The sequence below is a fragment of the Tauraco erythrolophus genome, chromosome 3, assembly GCF_009769465.1.
Source record: "Tauraco erythrolophus isolate bTauEry1 chromosome 3, bTauEry1.pri, whole genome shotgun sequence".
In the NCBI taxonomy this organism is placed as follows: Eukaryota; Metazoa; Chordata; class Aves; order Musophagiformes; family Musophagidae; genus Tauraco; species Tauraco erythrolophus.
This window is the reverse complement of record NC_141467.1, coordinates 39,821,900-39,841,071: the sequence shown is the minus strand read 5'-3', so window position 1 is coordinate 39,841,071 and position 19,172 is coordinate 39,821,900. Positions and strand designations below refer to the sequence as shown.

General features: G+C 45.6%; 1 protein-coding gene across 1 annotated transcript; it reads right to left on the bottom strand.

Annotated features, from left to right (window-relative positions):
* Positions 1 to 1,747: 1,747 nt before the first annotated feature.
* Positions 1,748 to 18,652, bottom strand: DIPK1C (divergent protein kinase domain 1C). The gene is made up of 6 exons (XM_086608946.1): positions 18,608 to 18,652; positions 12,876 to 13,003; positions 12,241 to 12,298; positions 6,698 to 7,375; positions 2,700 to 2,864; positions 1,748 to 1,963 (listed from the first exon to the last, which is right to left on the bottom strand). The coding sequence occupies exons 1-6, from the start codon at positions 18,650 to 18,652 to the stop codon at positions 1,748 to 1,750; spliced, it is 1,290 nt and encodes a 429-aa protein (XP_086465072.1).
* Positions 18,653 to 19,172: the final 520 nt, after the last annotated feature.

The window sequence follows — 19,172 nt, the reverse complement described above, 5'->3', positions numbered from 1 at the left end:
CCTGCTTTTGCAAAGGATGATCTTAAAGTACTGAAACATTGTCTGACTGCTTGGTTAGAGGAGAAGTGCAGACTGAGCACAACTTTACGAGTCAAGAGCTCCTGAGCTGTAGCTCTGGCTCAGCAGCAGCTTGTCTTCAGTACAGCCCCAGGCAAGGCAGGCAACCTTGCCCTTCTTTTGAGCTTCTTGAGGACTTGAGTGATTTTTTTTAAATTACAGTGCTTTATTTCAAGAAATATAAGCAAACTAGCACTAGTCTGAATATTTGAGCTAGTTTTGGGTAAGTGTCAAGGTCTCCTAAGCAGCTCACATTCTTCTGGTCACAATCAGTCTCTAACATCACTTTAAAGAACCCCTCTAGAAATGAAAAGTTTATATATAATTAGTGCTTACAGGCTTTAGGGCTGTCATAAGGCTGAGGGATATAAAGACAAAAAAGATTAGGTGCTGTTATGTGTCTCACATCTACAAACCAGTATTGTCACTCTTAATATTGAAGAGTCCTTCTGAGCTGAGGGCTGTCACAGGGTGTTGGTTTATTTTTGTTTGTGGGGTTTTTAACGTCTTCGTGCCAAAACCAGCTCATGGGTGTATTGCCCAGTATTGGGCATAAATGCTTGCAATGTCTTCTGAACCCACATGTCAAGAATATCCAGCCATAGCTTCACACATTTGAAAGGCAAAGTTAATGATTTTAAGTTAATCCAGAGATCTTTATGTATGTAACTGATTGCAAGATAATGAATTCTTCTGAAAAATTTCCTTTTGTTTATTAAAAAAAATACCATGTAAGAAACTTCCAGGTCTGGATATTGTTCTGTTCAGTGCAAAGGACAGATTGTTGGCATTCCTGGGTAAATCTGCTCTCTGGCAAAGGAGTGCTTCTTATCAAGTGCTCTGATGTTCAAGTGCCTGAGGGCTTGTTCACATGGGAAAATTCAGTGGTATTATTCATACCTCTCCACTGCAAAATATGAGTACCCACATGGGAACTCAACAAGGGTATAATTATTTTGCTCTAGAAAAGTCCTAGGTACTTTTATATAGTTTCTCCCCAGAAAGTTAGCTATGGCACAGGTAATACAACACACTAGAGAAAATGCATTTGGGGACATCAGATAAAATGCATTTGGGGATATCAGACAGGACCGCTTTGTACAAAAGCAACTCTTTGCTCGTGTGACAACACATTTCCCTATTTGAGCTTGTTTTTTCACGCAGCACACTCAGTCCTTACTTTAAAAACCCTCATTCTACAGCGAAATTAAAACAAACTCCATGCATGTACTTATCCACAACCACCCACCCACTATTTTAATTATTGATTTTACTTTTGCTGCACTTACAATTCCTGTCTTCAAAGCATCATCTGAACCTAAATGCATCCTCGCTCTGGGCACCGCACTCAGACAGATGGTATCTGAGCAGTGACTACAGCTCTCGGTAAGCGAACAATGGGGAATGCTGATGGAGAGCGCTAGCGCTAGCTCGGGAAAATAAGCAAGAATAGAATCCAGGTAACGTAAAACAATTTCACACTTCAAAGGATATTAACAGGACGTGCTGCACCTGCAGCCATCAATTTCATTTGCATAGGAGAAAAACAATCTCTGCGCTGCAAACGTAACGCAATGGGTAGGAGGGATGGAAGAGTGAGAGAGAGAGAGAGAGAGAGAGAAAACACAGACGTATCCAGCGTCCCTCAGCAGTGACGGGGATGTGGCCTTTGCTGTTCTGCCTTTTGTGCCTACACCGCCCTTTGCAGCTCTCGCCGAGCGACCCGAAGCAGGTGGTATAACTGAGAGAGAGATGTCCGAGTCCTCTGGTGCCCGGCAGCGCCCGCGCGCCCTGGCTCTGCACACTCCTGTACGGCCTTCTGCAGCTGCAGCTGCAAGGGGAAGGGAACCGACAGTCCTCTGAGACTTGGGGAAAACCAGCGACGGAATATTTTGTCACAAATTACCTGAGGAAAGGGAAAAGAGCAGATTGTTGTCTTTCAGGAGCCACAACTAATGCCCTGCTGCTTCTCTGGGACTGCAGCAAAATGTCATCTGAATCCAAAACGCCTCCAGCCATTCAAAGAGGAAGGTATAGGAAAGGAGCATCCACAAAAGCTATGCTCTAGTTGAGGAATCTCCCTTCTTCTCAGACCGCTCTTGCACTTCTGCACAACAAGGGGTGAGGGTGAGGGGTGGGAGAAGCAGGCAAAAGGCACCCAAGCTACAGTCCCCCAGCCTCTCCACCGTGCAAGTGCCTCCCACCAGCACAAGCTGGCCGAGCTGTAAGACACCTCATCCCAGGGCCAAGAACTCCACGGACTCCCCTTTCCACTGCATACACTTACTACATTTGTAGAGTGGAGAATCGCAACCACAACCCCCCAACGCTTACGCATGGACAGCCCCAACTTCACCGTTAGTGGAGACAGTGACGCTGACCCCCTGCCCCTACTTCCTTCACTCTCCTACCCAAGGCGTTGGGCTAACAGCTACACAAAATCACGGCAACTGAACACTAGCAAACGTAAAGCTCTGTTTGCATGCCCCAAGATGGGATTTCTGAACAGGATTGGCACTTTATGTGGCCACGATTAAAAACCTGACTGTCTCCATCTCAGAGTCTCCTAGTACAGACCACGCGTTTTATAGTCAATGTGATTTTCAAAGAAATGGATGCATAAAGCAGCTGTGTCTACTCACTTGCAAGTTGTTATTGGCTCTCTGTGCTCCACATTTTCTGATTTTCAGATTGCATTTTGAAAAGCAATCGAAAAAATTACAATCTTCATCTCCTGTGCAGTTCTGTTCGAGGATATCTCTCATTTTGGGTTCAAAAAAGGCCATATCCACATCAATGGCCACCACCTGCGGATGAAAACAAGCCATCAGATCTGGCACAGCACAGCCTGTGGGACAGGGCTGAGCAAGCGTGCCTGTGCTGCTTGCTTTCGGAAATGCTGTGCTGAGAGCATCTGCCAGTGGGGAACTGGGATCACAATGAAAGGGCTTTATTTCGCTTAACTGAGCTGCACTAGTCTTATGAATACCACTTTTTAAGCAAAACCAGCCAATGCTTACAAAACCAGGAAAGGGAAAATTATTTGTGGACAATATGCGTCCCACGGGTCAATTGGATTGATTTGCCTTAAACAGTGACTATCCAACTTGAAGATTCATTTACTTCTTGTTGCACTTTAAGCAGATGGCACATCAACCTTTTAATTATATGATGGTACAAAATTACCCACAGGCCAGATGGTATCATTTCACAATTCACCTTCCGGACTAAACCCCTGACTTGACCATTGTGGAGAGGAGCAGTGGGATGCACAGAAGTACTTGCACCTGGTACAGCTCCTGCAAACCTACCATTCGATCCAGTGGGTTTGCATCTGCTCAGCTGCAGAAAGAGACCCCTGAGGCTGTAGAAAGTCAAGACTGGCTTTGTCGAGTCCTGTTTGCCATGGTTTGACTCATTTATTGTGCATGGTTCTCGTTCTGCTTGTCCAGAAGTATGGTCCATAACAGAGGCCAGCCAGCAGCTGGTCTCAGCAGAAAAAGCAAGGACAGAAGGGATCAATCCATTTTCTCACCCTAACATAAGGCTTGCAAAATAGCGAATACACAGCACACAGAGGTCTGCAGAGCTGCTGCATGTGCTGGGTTCGAGACCATTCTGAGAGCGAAGGGCTGTACTCTCAGTTCCTGCCAGCGCCGTTCCACCCATGAATACTTCACTTAAAAGAATCACAGCAATAAACAGGGGGAGAAAGGAAGCCGGGAACAGGGTGGCAGCTGCTTGGCATGAGACAAGCTGTGGGTGACCACAGCACGGGCAGCCTGCCTTCAGAGCCATGGATGCAGCCACCAGCCCACACTCAGAGCTCTGCTTAACGCTCGGCAGGCAAGGTCATGGGCTCTCCCTCGCAGCAGCTGACACAGGTTTTCATGGAGGGAAACCTCTGGGACTTGGGCAAAGAAGAGTTACCTGGGCTCAAACGATAGTCTCATTTTTAAGATTTGAACTCCCAAATAACAGGGGAAGCTGAACCACGTGGCTGGAGCAGCAGCTGGACAAACCCCTGGAACTGAAGATGTCTGGTCTGGTGGAAGGCCAAATAAACCTTCCACAGGCAAAAGAAAGAACAAGGTCTAATCTTCATTTTATTCTACTTCTTTTTCCCCAGGGATAATCTTAAAGAGATGAGGCATAGCTTAAATACATAAGTATTTTTAAGCTTCTTGGAGAGCTTGATAATGATGATGTAGCCTAAGGAATTTCACACGTTTGGACAGGCAAATTTTTCTTTCTTTTGTTCTTTACTTCCTTAAGCTTTCTGTGGTTTCGCTGTTCACTTCACTGCAGAAGGGACAGTAAAAGGGGTGCAGGGTTTCCCGAGTGATAGGGCCACTGCATCAGCTCCCTGGTGGGGTCTCTGCCAGCACTGAGCACCTTTGACAATCTGATCAAATGCTCTGCTAGGAAAAACATCCCTGGTTCTCAAATGTGTGGCTGCCAAAGCATTAAATGGTTTCATTGAAGTTCATCTGTTACAAAAATGTGAGTGCATCCAGTCAGACCCTGTGAAGACAGATCTGGGTGACACTCTACCTATAAACAGCTACATTTTGGTGGGGTTCATTATGATTGTAATTGATGATGAAAGTACCTAAGGAAACGCAGGAAGGACTTCAATTGGCTCTTGACCTGATTTAAGGTGCTGTAATCTTTCTACTTCTCTCTGAGGTGCTGGTAAAGGAGGAAGCTCTCCCAGAGCACTGTATATTCACCCAGGCTTCCTTCCAACTCTGCACCTTATGTAGCTCTGTGGCAGCTTAAAATTCCCCCGGATGATCTACCAGGCAGTGAACTCTCCCCTCCATGCTGCAGGAATACCATGTGAAGGCTGGTGTGAGGGCTGGAGGCTTATCCACACCGTTTAAAAGTAATCCCCAAAGTAAAACTGTTGCACTCCAGGCACATTTCTTTGGGCATTAGCAGTCTCGTTACCAGGATGAGGTACTATTATGGGTGTTTATTGTTATCCTATACAGAGCACAAGTAACAAGCAAGTGAAAAAATTGCTTACAACAAACATGAGGGACAAAAAAGAGGCTGTCTTGTTGTGTCCCTGTTCTGAAACTGGTTGATAAAACCACCTAGAATTTCTGCTTCTCACTCTCCTGCCTTCTTCACTGATCAGAAGCTCTCTCTGTTCTCTGCCACCCCACAGCTTTCTGACTATGTGTGTCCCCTCTCTCTGACCAGTGGAGTAATAACAGGTGATACCAAGAGGTTGCAAGTAATGTACAACTGAGAGAGTCATGTGTACTCACAATTCACTCTTTTTTTTTAATTCATTCTCCTAGAAAATACTAAATTAAGAGTACTTTCTTATACCACAAGGTGACTGCTGTCTCTTTGGACCCCAGAAGTCAATCCTGGAAAATCCTTCAATCCTGGAAAAGCAAGCCTAACCAAAAGGACTCGTAAGGGAAGACACATCTAATAGCTTTTCTCTTTTCCTAAATGAAATCTCTTTTCCTGTAAGTAGGCTGTAAAACAGATGCTCTGGTGTGTGCTCAGCCACACACAGTCACAGCCCCAAGTAACTGAAGAAGACGGGCAAAGCCTGCCTTGAGGAGTCCCTGCCGTACCTCACTTTGCCCAAACACTGGTACGCTTGTTTTAGTTTCTTGCTCTAGCTCCTCACTCATTCCCTGTTCAGCTGCTGTATTGCACCTGAATAAACAATAGGAGGGAAGGGAAGGGTGAAGGGGAAGCACTCTAATTGCTCTTAATGGCTATATGTTTAGGTAATGTTTGCCTAGTACTCTGAAGATTCCAGGGTTATATTAACACTCAGCGAGTACTGAAAATAGCATTCAAGTCCCTGGAAATGCTTTATTTCTGCACTCCGAGTGCAGAAACTCCCCTGATGTCACTGCAAATTGTGAGCCTGGTTCAAACACATACTTACTGCACAGTGCCTCCAGCCCGTACACACAATTCCCACTAAAACCAGAGGAATTTCTGTCCATGGGATGGATGCAAGATACACGCGGCAATGTGGTGCTGAGCTACATCACTACTTAGAAAACATGCATAGCTATATTCAGGTCTGAGTTACAGTTGTGCAATGAAAAGTCAAAGAGTAACAGTGCCAGGGAGTTTCATGCCACTGTCCTTGGGTCAATTCCAGACTGGATAAACTGAATGCTAAAGCTCAAATGTGCATGTTTGGATGTTGGGAGTTCCCCTTGCGTCAGGCCAGAGAATTCAGCCTTAGCTTTCAAATTCAATCAGTTTTTCCTTTCAGCATCACTACCAGAAATAATTGCCATGATTCAAATTTACAGCTTCGTTTACAGCTTTTGAGATCTTGCCTTCAGGAGGCATCCCTCACCACATCCAAGGGACCCTGTCGAGACTGGTGCCTTTGAGGAGGTGAAACAAATCAGAACTGAGCCAGCAGTTCTCCAAACAAGCAGCAGGATTTAGTGCTCTGAAATGTGGCTGCACGTATTACAAAGATGAAAAGCAGGAGAGAAGCTCCCCTGTAACTTGTATATGAATTGGTCTTGCAAAAACTTGGCCAAAAGCTGTACGAGGAGGGAAGCGTCATTTTTACACAGCCACTTTCAGACTGGAATTTGACCTCAAATTGTTGCAACACCACCCCGAAGACCCAACTTACCGTGAGATCGTGCCTGATAGCGAAGTTTTCTGGTTTGATGTCACACAGGTGAAGTCGGTGAGAGAAATCATTGTCGAAATGCTGCACCATGTCCAGAAAGCTGAGTGCAATGTCAATGACGGCTCTCACCCTGGTTCTGTGGCCAGCAAGGGAGGGACCGACCACATTTTCCAAGGGAAAAAGAGTTTTGTGCCAGGCATGTCCAGCTGTGAGATACTCCACAGCATAAAAGTGTCCACAAGAGCCAATAATTCGTAGCACGTGTTTGCTGAAGTCCTGCAGCAAACTGAAGTAGATATATTCTTCCTGCTGGAGCAAGGACCACATGCTGGCCACCTGTGCTTTCCAACGTGGTCCCTTCTTCCTTGTCCACAGAGGCCCCATGGTATTGTTGGACAGTTCTAGCCCCAGGGCGTTTTTGACCTCCAAGGCTACCATCAGCAGAAGCTCTGTTTCAGGAATATCCTGTGTTTCCACCTCCTCTAGCATACTGAGATGCTGGTAGCTGGAGAAGATTTCCTTTTTGGATTTCAGGATGATGGGCTGGCCTCTCCAGTCAGCCTGGATGACCTTCTTACCTCTGTCATAGTAAAGGCAGTGTTTGTACACCAGCTTCTGTGCCACACACAGGTCCTCACAGAGGTCGCCAGTCAGGGCTCCACTGCTGTAGTCAAGACACTGGAGTGAAAGAGCAGAACATTCATAGCAGGACCGTACACCCATGGACCACTTAGAAGAAAGGCAAAGAATCAGAAACAGTCCTAAGCTTGAGAGGCTTGCAGCAGTTGTAGTACCACAAGCACACACCTTCTACAATCGCTGGGTTATTCAGAGGTTTTTCAGAAGTCTCTAGAGACCTTTTACTTCAAAACAGGGATTCTTGGGATGGTAGAGGACAGGCTTTCTGGGGCAAGGAAATGGACTAGATGACCTGCTACTCTTAAGTTCTTGCCACATCTGAATTCAGTGAGACAAGCTTTGACCAAGGACTTCCAGAATTTTTAAATATGTAAATGCTGTAGGATGAAATGGCTTTTCCAGTTTTAATATGTAATTATCAGAAGAGAAATTTTAATATGAACTGCTTAAATACTTTTTTTCTTAAAAACTGGAAAAACATCAGCCCATGGAAACATGGGAACTGCTGCTTGATAGTGAAGTGGTCACTGCAAATTCGTGCAAGAACTGCAAGGATTCCCTCACCAGTCCTTCCCTCAAGCCATAATTGTTTCCATACCATCATTTTCAAAAGTATAGGCAGTCGACATATTCCTATGGGCATTCAGAAGTGCAGCTGCAGGGACTGCTTTGGGCGAATCAGTAGAGGGGATGATCAGAGGTCTCTGGTGAAAGGGGAATAGACTGCAGTGGTGTAGAAAGCCAAACATCTGGGAGACGGCTTGACAGTGTCAGCCTTCTTCATTGCTTTCTGGCATTTGAACCTTCCTTTAAACAAGTTGGCAGCTCCCCCTGCATGTGGAGTACTTGCAACGGCTGCCTGACCCCCACCTCATCTGTGACTTGCTGTTACATACACGAAAAACATGATCATAAAATTCAAGCAATGTATTTTCTTAAGACAGTCTCTGAGGTGTGCACCAGAGAAATATGTTCTGATGCCAGGCAGTGTTCAGAGTCCAACCTTAAACAACACACTGGGGAATGGGTGGAGGATTAAGTCCAAAATCCAGGAATAGTGATAAACTGACTAAAACAACTCACCGAGGGCAGTTCAGACAGGCATAAAACGTATTTATATTCTGATGTTCTTACAGCCCAAATGTGAACATTCAATGCCAGCAAGGAGAGCCAAGTAGGCAAACTCTGGCACGAATGTTCTGACTCTGAGTCCAGGGTGATGTACATGTGTGAAACACACGCATCTGCGTCCACATCAGGATGGTCAAGCAGACTCGGTGGGCTGTCCACAGACTTCAGAGCATGTAGATCAATGGTCTTGCTTTTGAAAATCTGTTCCTATGAATGCAATACAAATTTATTTTCCCTTTTTAAGTAGGAAACGTCATTTTCTCAACAGAAATAGTTTAGTGGTTCTTACCATCTGGAACTCTAAGCAGTTTTAGAAAGAAGATTACAAACAGAAGGAATTTTTGGAGTTTTCTTTGGAGCATAAGTATAATCACATTTAAAATCACTGCTCTCCTATTAAGAAGACCACAACCCAACTCTTCTTCCGCTACTGTAAACAAATATAACACTTAGTGCCATAATTGGGTCCACATGGGTGAACACTTGCCCCTAAGGACAACTGTAGAACTGTGGTCCATCAAGTTCACTCTTAGAGGGTCCGTATGCACGGACCTCCTGCATCTAGAAAAATACATGCCCAGAAGACCTGTAGTCAAACACGGGAATATGCAGCTTGTTTTCTTGTGTTGCCATCACATCATTCTCAATGGCATTAATGAGAAAAGAAGAAGTTGTGGAAAAAATAGTCTCACTTACACTTCCCAGACAGAGAAGATGAGTCATTTTTAAACCTGGCTGCTGTTTAGGACTTGTCCACTGCTCCATTTGAACCCATAAATCTTTGATTATTAACCTACTTGCAAACTAGTTTTTGCAAACTAGGGTCTGTGAAAGAGGACTTGATCAAGGAGAGCTCTACTCACAGAATGTAGTGACTTGTGAGTCACTCCATGGCTTTAAAAATCTCCTCGGTTTCCTGTCATTATAACCTAAGAAGGTCAGCAAAGACTGACTGCTCCTCAATACTTTGACTCATATTATCCCAACTTTTAGGGGTTTATGTTTTGCCGTAAGAATAATACATTGAGCAAGCTTGGCTCCCTATAATCTTTTTTTTTTTTTCAGCCCCTGGATGATTTTTGTGGTTTTTTCCCTCCCTGATTCTTCTCTCAATTTTTCCCTCCACCAACCTTAGAAGTACAGACAGATCTGAATGCTGTTGTCCAGTATCACAAAGACAGCTAACAGCCCATCCCTAATTCTCCTTTTTGGAGACATTCGGAGATCATATCGGCCTTTTAGGCACAGACTGCACTGGTAGTTCATGTTGAAGCAATTATTTGACACCTATGTCCTTTCCAAAGTCATATAGTTTTACAAGACAGTCTTCCATCCCATTGGCATAGCTTGCACTCTTGTGGTCCCCACTGTACTAGCTTGCATTTTACTGTATTAAAACACATTTTGGTGGACTGAAAACAGTTAACAGTTTTCAGATTACCCTGAAATGAAAAAATAGTCTCTTCATTATTTACCAAGCCAGGAACCTTTGCACTAACTCCACACTTTATCATACCAGATTTTATATCATCACGATGACTGCTGATAAAAATAAGAATCAATTCCCCAAAGAAATCTTCCAGAAATGGTCCTTCACACTGCTATCCCTGTCTTAATGACTGCATTTGGAGATCTGTCAATGTGACAGTTTTACATCTACCTAATGAGCACCCTTTGAATGCCACTAAGTGCTAGATTTTTTTTAAACTAAAATATGAAAGTGATACTAAGCCAAAAGCCTTATAGAAGAGCAGCTATGCTACACAAAAATGCAAATACAAGCATGGTTTGGCCTCACTCATCTGTTTCTCTTTAAATTGGTTACATATTTTTTAATAGTCTTAGTACACTTATCAAGATAAGTTAAAAAAGCTGGGTCTAAAGTCATGTAAAAGTTTAAATTAATGTAAACTTCACTAAGGATTTATATAAATTTAAATAACTTACTGTACCACGATCGTTTTTATGTAGATCAGGCCTGAAACTGGGTCCTGCCTTATTATCAAGTACTTCTCCTATGAGCAAGGTTTTGGAAGGCATCGAAATTAATTAATTTCTCCAGAGAAAAGAGAAATTGATTGCTATGATTTAATGTGTCCAGTGTAAATGAAGATGAGACCAGTGTTAGAAAAGAGTACGTGGGGTTTTTTTGAGAGTTAAAGTGGGTCTCTGCAAAACGCCCAGTACTACTTCAGCCTTCCCAGCACAGCACACACCTGCACAGATGTACATTTTACTCAGAAGACGGAAATAAACCTTCAGAAATACCACTTGCAAGGGTACACAACCATGCAATTTTCACCCACTTGCTTAAAATAGCTCATCTTATCTCCTACTGAAAATACGACAAATGACTAGTAAAATATTTTTTCTCTGAAGTCGAATTTTTGCTTTATAAAAGGCGTGAGACTCAAGCTACCTGACCGTTTTGTAGAACGATTGCACTTTCTGTAACTGCGAAACTCACACTGTGCTCAGAAGTTGTATAAAGACTTATTTCAGGGCTGACGAAGATAAGCTCAGTTGCTAATTGTTCCACTAGAAAGAAGATCCCTTTCCAACATCATCTGGGAAAACTGTCACTTACAAACCTTTAGGATACTATCGAAGGCTCACTGATGGAAACAGATGAACACCACCATCTCAGCTACTCTTCCTCTGGAAGAAGGATCTGAATCTGAACTGTCACACAGCCATAGAGACAACTTAACCAAGCTCGTGCCTGAAACCTGATCCCTGCCTGGGCTTTTGAAGTCATGCCCAACCTCTCAGAACTGAAGAACTGCAACAAGTCTCTCTCTCCATCTGTTCCCTGGTGAGTGTGATGGCAAGGGCCTGGACCTCCCTGAGCTCCGCAGCTCCTTGCAGCTCCACTCCTCCGAGCTCTTCCCAGCCACGTAAGGAGCGGGCAGCAGGATTCATTCCTTCAGCTGCAGTCCCGAGCTCAGCCGTACTTCACGCTGACTGCTGGGGTATAGAAACTGGATCTCACTGCCATTAAACACACGCTGTCAGGACCAATGCCTATAGCTTCTCTTCCTTTTATTATACAGTATTTAGGGGAAATCTATGATCAATTTTTTCTTGCTGCAGTAACAGATTAATTTCCATTAGGATTCCTCCTTTCCACCTAACCATTGGCACTACAAATACCTTGATTAAGAAACCAAACTAAACTCAAAGCATTAACCCACGCTGCTCCTCTTCTTGAAGTGTTTCCTACACAATTCTAAATCTAATCTGCTGGTTTGTCTTTTTTTTTTTTTTAAGAGAGATTTTAATGAATACTCACAAACCCTTTCTTGAATTTCCCGTAACTACATCTTCAACGCCAGCCCCTGCCAGACGTAAAGGAGGTGTTACAAGCCGTGTGGCATTCCTGAAAGACCACTATTTGTACAAACACCTTTTCGGCTAAATAAATAATAAATTAAATTAAAAAAAAAAAAAAAAAAAAAAAAAAGGAAAAACCAACCCGAACGGAGGTTTCCTCCCGCTTCGCAGCCTGCGGGATGCCGAGCTGCCCTTTCCAAAGCGCCTGGGAAGCGCACCCGCACCCGCACGCCTCGCCGGCTGCCGGCCCGCTGCCTGCACCTGCCCTCGCCCCGGCGAGGGAGGGGGGCAGCCGCCCGCCGGGGCGCACCGGGGACGCGCCGGTGATGCGGCACCTCCGGCGGGACGGAGCCGGGCGGCGGAAAGCGGCTGCTGGGCTCATCGCAGCCCTGACGGATTCCCGGCGCCCTATCCTGCCGGGCAGCCCCCGGGGGACGTACCAGCCTCGCCAGAATCCGGTGGCTTTTCTCGTCCGTGCAGCGCTCGGAGAAGACGCTCCTGTGGAGGAGGAACAGCAAGGCGCTCACCACCAGCCAGCAGGCAGCCCAGAGGAGGAGGAGCACCAGGGTGCATCGCCGCCAGATTTTGAGCCGCAGCCGCTTTAAGCCCGGGATGCCCCTCATCGTCGCGCCCGGGCTGGGTTCGGACGGCCGCTTCAGCCGCTGCGGCCCCGAGCGAGCGGCGGCGGGGGACGCCGCGCTCCCCCCCTCGCACGCTTGTCCCGCTCCCCGCCGGCGCCCATCGCCAAACGCCCCCCGCCCCGCCGCCTCCCCCCTCTCCCGCCGCCGCTCCGGGCCCCGGGGTGGGGACTCCCCCCTCCCCGCCCGCCGGGCTGCCCGCCGCCGCGACACTGGCCCTGCTCCCACCCCCGCCGCCTCCGCCTCCTCCCCGGGACGGTGCTGTCCTTACGGAGCCCGGAGCGCCCCTTTTGAATTTAAGCCACGCAGTTCCGCCGGCTTTTGTCTGCTCCCCCCTGTGCCAAGCGGCCCCGGCCCCTGCAGGCACTTGGCAGCTTCTGCCCGCGCCCCCCACACCCCCCCGCCCCGCCTCATCCTTCCCCCTCCGAGTTTCTCACCCGAGAATAAAAGGGGTTTTGAAGGGTGATGGAGGCTGCTGTGGGAACCTTTCCCCGTCCAGGCGGCTGCCCGAGACTTTGAAAGAGGCAGCCTGGAGACGGACCGCTCCTTCTGGTGAAAGCGTCGCCTCCCGTCAAACGAGAGGGAAAAATAAGAATAACAACAAAAAATAAACACAAACAAACGAAAAAAAGTTGTTTATTCTGGAGTAGCTTCACCGGTTTTACCAGCCTGGGACTACAAGAGGAAAAAAGGAGAAGCGACTCAGGTGCCCATTCACGAAAGCACCCCCCAGGCTCCCCCATGGCGGGTCGCCCCTTGACTCTCCAGCAGCTCCCACAGCCTCCCCTGCCCGCCCCCTGTGCCGGCCGCGGGGATGCGGGCTGGCTCCCACCCGGCACTCCCGTGTCCTGGCTCCCTTGGCAGTCAGCGGAAGAAGCCAGCTGAGCAGCCTCATGGAATACGTTGCCAAAACAAGGCAGGGGGTACCGGGTCCAAGGGTGCTGGAGAGGATGAATTGTCTCCCTGCCCTCTGGCAGAGAGAGTATCTATAGCTGTGTCCCTCTCTGAGGAGGGCTCAGCTCCATGTGACGATCTCTAATATATTTGTTAACGTTTCTAAGGGCCCAAAGATCCAAATGCTTGTTCCTGTGCAGCAAGGAAGATCCTGGCGTCCTTTCCTCGGTCCAAGCGCAGATGTTCACTGTCTCTGTTTATACCAGTGCATTCACCACCTTCTCTCTTGACTCCCATTTGATAGCATCTCACCATCACAGTTTTCAATAGGAAAATTCATATTCTAAAGCACAGCCCAATGCAATAAGGGTGTTTGATGCAGTTTTATTGTCAGATATGATAAAAAAGGACCAGATTCATCTTCTTTCCCTCATATGGCTCGTTACCTCAGGCTACTTGCGATCCCACAGCAGGAAGATGAATTGCAGTTAATGAAACCACTCAGAGGGTACATTATTTACCCAAATGAGTAAGAATAGCAGAATTTGGCCCATGGATGGAGAACTGCAGAATAATTCAGTAGACTTATTTTAATGTGCATCTTGTCTAAGTTGCTCTGGTGCACACTTTGGTAGGAAATTAATTTACTGTTAAAAAGGGAAAGGTCACTGCTGGAGAGCTGGGTTCAGGGATATATATTCTGCACCATCACGTCCAACTTAATGAAAAATATCTCCCTGTACGAGTAATTAAAATGAAAGATGTATCTATTGACATGATCGAATTTTACCTCTCAGAACAGCGAGAGGAAGAACACAGGTGCAGCAAACTTGCTGCTATCCACACCTTGTGCCAAGTCAGTGCAGTTCTCCCCTATCTGGCAGAGCAGGACTTGAAGTGCAGCTTCTAAGTAGATGGCAGACTATGGCAGAAAAGAAAATGGAAAGATAAAAACATTGCTGCAAATACTACGGCTATCTAGAAACTGGCAGTGGGGAGGGGGATGCAAGAAGAGCAAAACCACTTCCAACTCCAAAGAGTCTCAGAAGCTGAATAATTACCATTAGCCACATTTTCTGTTGTTAGTGTGTTTTGCTTTCTTGCTCCGCCATCTAATTTCTTCACGTGCAGAGACTGTCTACAGCCATCCTTTTTATATCTGCTTTTTCTTCCCCTGATCTAAGGTGCCGGCTTTACATGGTGGGGTTTTGGTAGCAGCGGAGGGGCTGCAGACATAGCCCCTCTAAGAAGCTGTGAGAAGCTTTCCCAGCTCCAAAACTGATCAGACCGGTCCCTGGCCAGGTTGGACCCTGCTCCTCTGGCCAGGGCCGAGCCAATCAGCATCTCTGCAAATGCCCTATTTAAGATGGGTACAAAGGAGCCTGAACCAGGCTGGACCCACAATGAAGAGAAGGAGAAGATAGGGAGCTGGCCCACCCCCTTCGCCTCCCGGGTGGGCAGCTGCGCATGCTGGGCCACTGCCACTTGACTGGAGATGGCTGAGGTGGAGCAGCTTGGAGAGCTCCAAAGCACCCTGCTCCGGGGGCATCTGCTGGGCAGAGTTCGTCCTGCCAGGACTGCTGAGGTTCATCAGCCCAATCAGGCTCCAGCAGAGAGAGGACTGAGATGTGATAGAAATGGCTATGCAGACACCAAGGTCAGTGAAGATGGAACAGGAGGAGGTGTGCCAGAGCTGAGATTCCCCTGCAGCCCATGGTGAGATGGCAGATGGACCCCTGCCGCCCATGGAGATTAACAGTGGAGCAGAGACCCACTCGCCACCTGTGGAGAACCTGCACTGGAGCAGAGATTCCTGCACCCAAAGGAGTTCTTAGAAGACCATCTCTGTGGGAAAGGACCCCCACACTGCTGGAGATTTGCAGTGGAGCAGAGATGCCTCTGCAGTCCATGGGAAGGGACTCCACGCCGGAGCAAGTGGCTACGCCCTAAGAAGCTGTGACTCTGTGGGAAAAGCCCGTGCTGGAGCGATCTGATGGGTAAGGATCGCATCCTGAGGGAAGGACTCAGGCCTTTTGTTACATTTTTCTCCTCTCCATCCTGTGAAAGAGGAGTGAGTGAGCAGCAGCATGGTGGCTTAGCAGCTGGCTGGGCTAAACCACAACATCCTTTTACTGAGTGGAAGCTTCCTTTTGAGGCATTGGGGATACAGTCTGTTTCTTGGGAACATAGCAAGCAGCAAAGACCAACTGGGCATCCAGGAACTGAAAACTTTTAATCTTGATTCTTAGTCCGATAAAAAATACCTTCAGAAACTGTCTCTGACCAGTTTTGGGCTTTAATTTGGAAATTCCTAGGACCATAAGTGGGGAAGGGCAAGAGGGAGAGTTGCTTAGCCATTCCTCTGTAGGGAGTACCAGCTGGGCTTGAATGTCCCCCACCATCACTGCTCAGGAAGATGTGTCCCACATGGAAGAGGAACGCAGATGGTGAGGGAAACTTAATCATCAGAATATCTCCCTACCGCTTGTTCCTAAGATGTCTGGGTAATAGTTTAGGCACTACTAAAATTATGTATATTTTACACTTTATTTTTTAAAGTGTGGATCTTAACTTCGCTGTGTGTCAGCATTCCCCAAAGGACATCATGTATTATTATTTCATGCCTGTGACATTCTGTATACATCTCATTTGTGTTTTAATGATAGTTCTGAAAACAAATCTTAATTACTCCTGACTTTGAGCTAGGAACAAAGTATGGAGCTTTCAGATCGGGTTAGGTGTTGCGGCTGAGCTGCTCTAATTGCTATTGAAAGAAACAAGCATGTTCCCTCCTCCTCCACCATTACCTCCCTGTTTTCCTTTTGGTCTTGCCTGCCTAGTCCAGTCCATTCCCCCAGTAAAAGATGTGTCTCACTGCCCAGTGAGTTTACTCAACTCACTGACTGAGCAGAAAGCTGTAACGCTGTTCTTTGCTGAGATTATTCTCAGACGGGTTAGCAAGTTCTGAGGATGCTGCCAGGCACACCGGTAGGGCTGTTGCAGGCAGGCAGATTGCTGGGCCAGGCACTCTGGGATGCTGGAGGCAGCACTGTCCAGCTGGCTCAGTTCTATCACATGTCTGCACGTTAAGGATGCAACGCGATATTATGGATAAGGCGATCTAAATGGAAACGCTTGTTGAAGGGGCAGCCCTGTCCCCGTTTTCACCCCAGCCATATGCTTCCACTGCTTCCTTGGCAGTTGGATCAGGGGAGTTAGCACTATGGGCAGCACCCGTAGGTTTTTGAGTGCGCTTTTCATTCCTTCCCAAGGTGCCAGCTAAAATTTGCTGGATGTTGGGGTGTGTAAGGAGCCTGTGTCCTTCCCTTTGGTTTGGGAACAGCTGCTACACATAGCAAGTGCAATTCTGCCTCTAACATACAGGAGTCTGCTGCTTTGAAAATATGAGATAAGAAGAAATAGATGATCATAGTTTTTAATACAGTTTTAATAAAGCTTTGAATAGTTTTAATAAAAAATAAAAGTACAAAGTGAAGGCAGTCTGATGAAGCAAATGCAAGTTGCATGACACTCGCACTAGACTGTTTACCAGTTTCATTTTATGGCAAATCCCACAGCAGGCATTTGCAGGGAGTAAAGGCCTATCTTCCCAAAAGGTTTTGATATGGCATTCAGAGGGGGAAAAGGGTTTGTATCTAGTTATTCAATCTCTGAACTTTCAAGTGTCCCACTGACTTTAGTGGGACTGAAAAGTTGGACAAGTCTAGTAAATACGTGTGCACATGCCTTCATGTATGTACCTGTATACATACACGCATATACATAGATGTCTTCGGAACAGATCAAGAATTGACCTAGAAAGCTGGGATTCAGCAAAAGATGAAAGTCTAGGTGCTTTAGGATCGGGAGGTTTAGCATTTAATAACAATATGTTTCTAGCTGCAAAATGCAAAGCTAGTTTTAGATTTCCCTAAACTTCAAGGCTCTTCAGACTTCAGAGTTAATTCTAGTTCACTCTCTGTAAAATATGTATCTAAGTGTCTCTCTGTCCCACAGGAATTTTCCCTTGAAAAAATTCTTTACATCAGAGAAACTTTGCTTCCTGTATATATTAAAATGTGACTATTTCACGTTGCATTCCTGTATTCCTAAAGGAAGCTATGTGCTTTTTCTCACTTTAAATGAGAATTAAACTTGATGGAAATGAATCAGTAGAAGTTGAATTGAAGCAAGCAACATCAAGGGCAGTAAAAATAATCTTGGACTATCTGTCCAAGATTAATTTAATCTACCCAATTAAATTGCTGAAACCTTTGAATTACTGCTTAGAGCATGACGACAACACCAAGTCGGTCTCCTCTTCATCACTGTGTTGGGCACATCTCAAAATTGAGCATCACTGGTGACAGGTCAGAGCTGGAATAACCTCAGGCTTCAGCAGCCAGGAGTGAGATGCCTTGGCACAGCCGGGTGGAGGACCTTGGCATGGTGTCTACTGTCTGCCTACATGTGAGCTCAGCAGCTCGTCGAGCCAGGACCATGAGGAGTCCTCAGCTCAAGGAGCTGCTGAGCCCACATGTTTCTCATTTCCTTGTGTTGCACAGGCTCAAGTTGTATTAGGCTGTTCTTATTTTCCTAATTACTTAATTCTTTATGAGAGTTTAAAACGAAAAAATAAATCAGTCATTAGGAACTACTTTGGCACTCAAGTTAATGAAATGCAAAACTGGTTCATTAGGAATTATTGTTCTCTTTGATTGATTTCATCACCTTCTGTCATGAGTACTAGGTTGCCTATGGAAATAGGGTATGTTTCTGCTAATCTTTCACAGGGCACAAATGAATCCTCTATTTTCCTTCTGGAAGCTCAGGAAACTTTCAAGTACTGTTCAAATCTACCTTGACAATACATTTTAACACCTAAATATTTCTTTCTGTTTTCCTGCGGTGAACTTGAGTGACTGAAAAACATCACAAGGTTTGACATAAGTTTGAACATGTCCTTTAGGCAGTGATATTTCCCTGCAGAGTACCAAGTCTACCAAAGGAATCCAAATGTATTTTCTCATTTATGCCATTAATCAAAAAGAATACGTTGCAAACTACTCACAGAAGTTTTACTGCAGCAGCATGCAGTGAGTTTATTGGGTCACATTGCAAATCAGAAGCAGAAAAATGGCACAATATAAAATACAGAGTATACCTTTGTGGACAAGGGAAAAGTCTAGAGTAATTCACTGATTTAAAGAAGGGAAAGTGTTCGGACAGAAAAAGCTTTCCCATATATATATATAATAAAGAATTTCTAACATACTTTCACCTGTTTGATTTTTAGTTTCAGCAGATACTTCTTAGGCATAGTTGTCCATGAAAGCCAAAGATATTTATTTTCTTCTTCCCTTTACCACTTTCTAAATTCCACACTGCAAATTTGAATTGTCCTGTTCTTCTCATATATCCCTTTCCAATTAATCTCTATTAACCTCATGCCAACTTCTCCCTCTCATTTGAAAACATCTGGAGAAGCCAGTGAGATACCCTGGCAATGACTGTGGCAGATTGCAGTTTACTTGAAATTCTTCAGATTAGATGGAATAATCAAGATGTAAAAATATTCCGGAATTTTTATCCACGTATCAAAAGTTATGCCTGACACAGCATTGCCTATTGCTTCTCTGATGCATTCTTTGTCTGTTCGTGCTACCAGACACCAACAGGAAAAATAGCTTAATTAGCTGTAAGATGAAGCTTAAATAGTTTCTAAGTGGAATTATAAGTGGAATCTGACAAATCACTGACAAATTTTCTAGCCTAAGAGGATGCTCTTCAATGGAATCTGCTACTGTGTGGCTTGTTGTATGTCTGTCCACAGGGTGTGA

Excerpts from the sequence above, each read along its gene's own strand:
- DIPK1C (XM_086608946.1), bottom strand. The coding sequence starts at position 18,652 with ATGCCTAAGAAGTATCTGCTGAAACTAAAAATCAAACAGGTGAAA. Across the intron at positions 13,004-18,607 it reads TAAAAATCAAACAGGTGAAA|GCGACGCTTTCACCAGAAGG; the intron begins GTATGTTAGAAA and ends GTTTGACGGGAG. Across the intron at positions 12,299-12,875 it reads AAAACCCCTTTTATTCTCGG|GAGCGTCTTCTCCGAGCGCT; the intron begins GTGAGAAACTCG and ends CCTCCTCCACAG.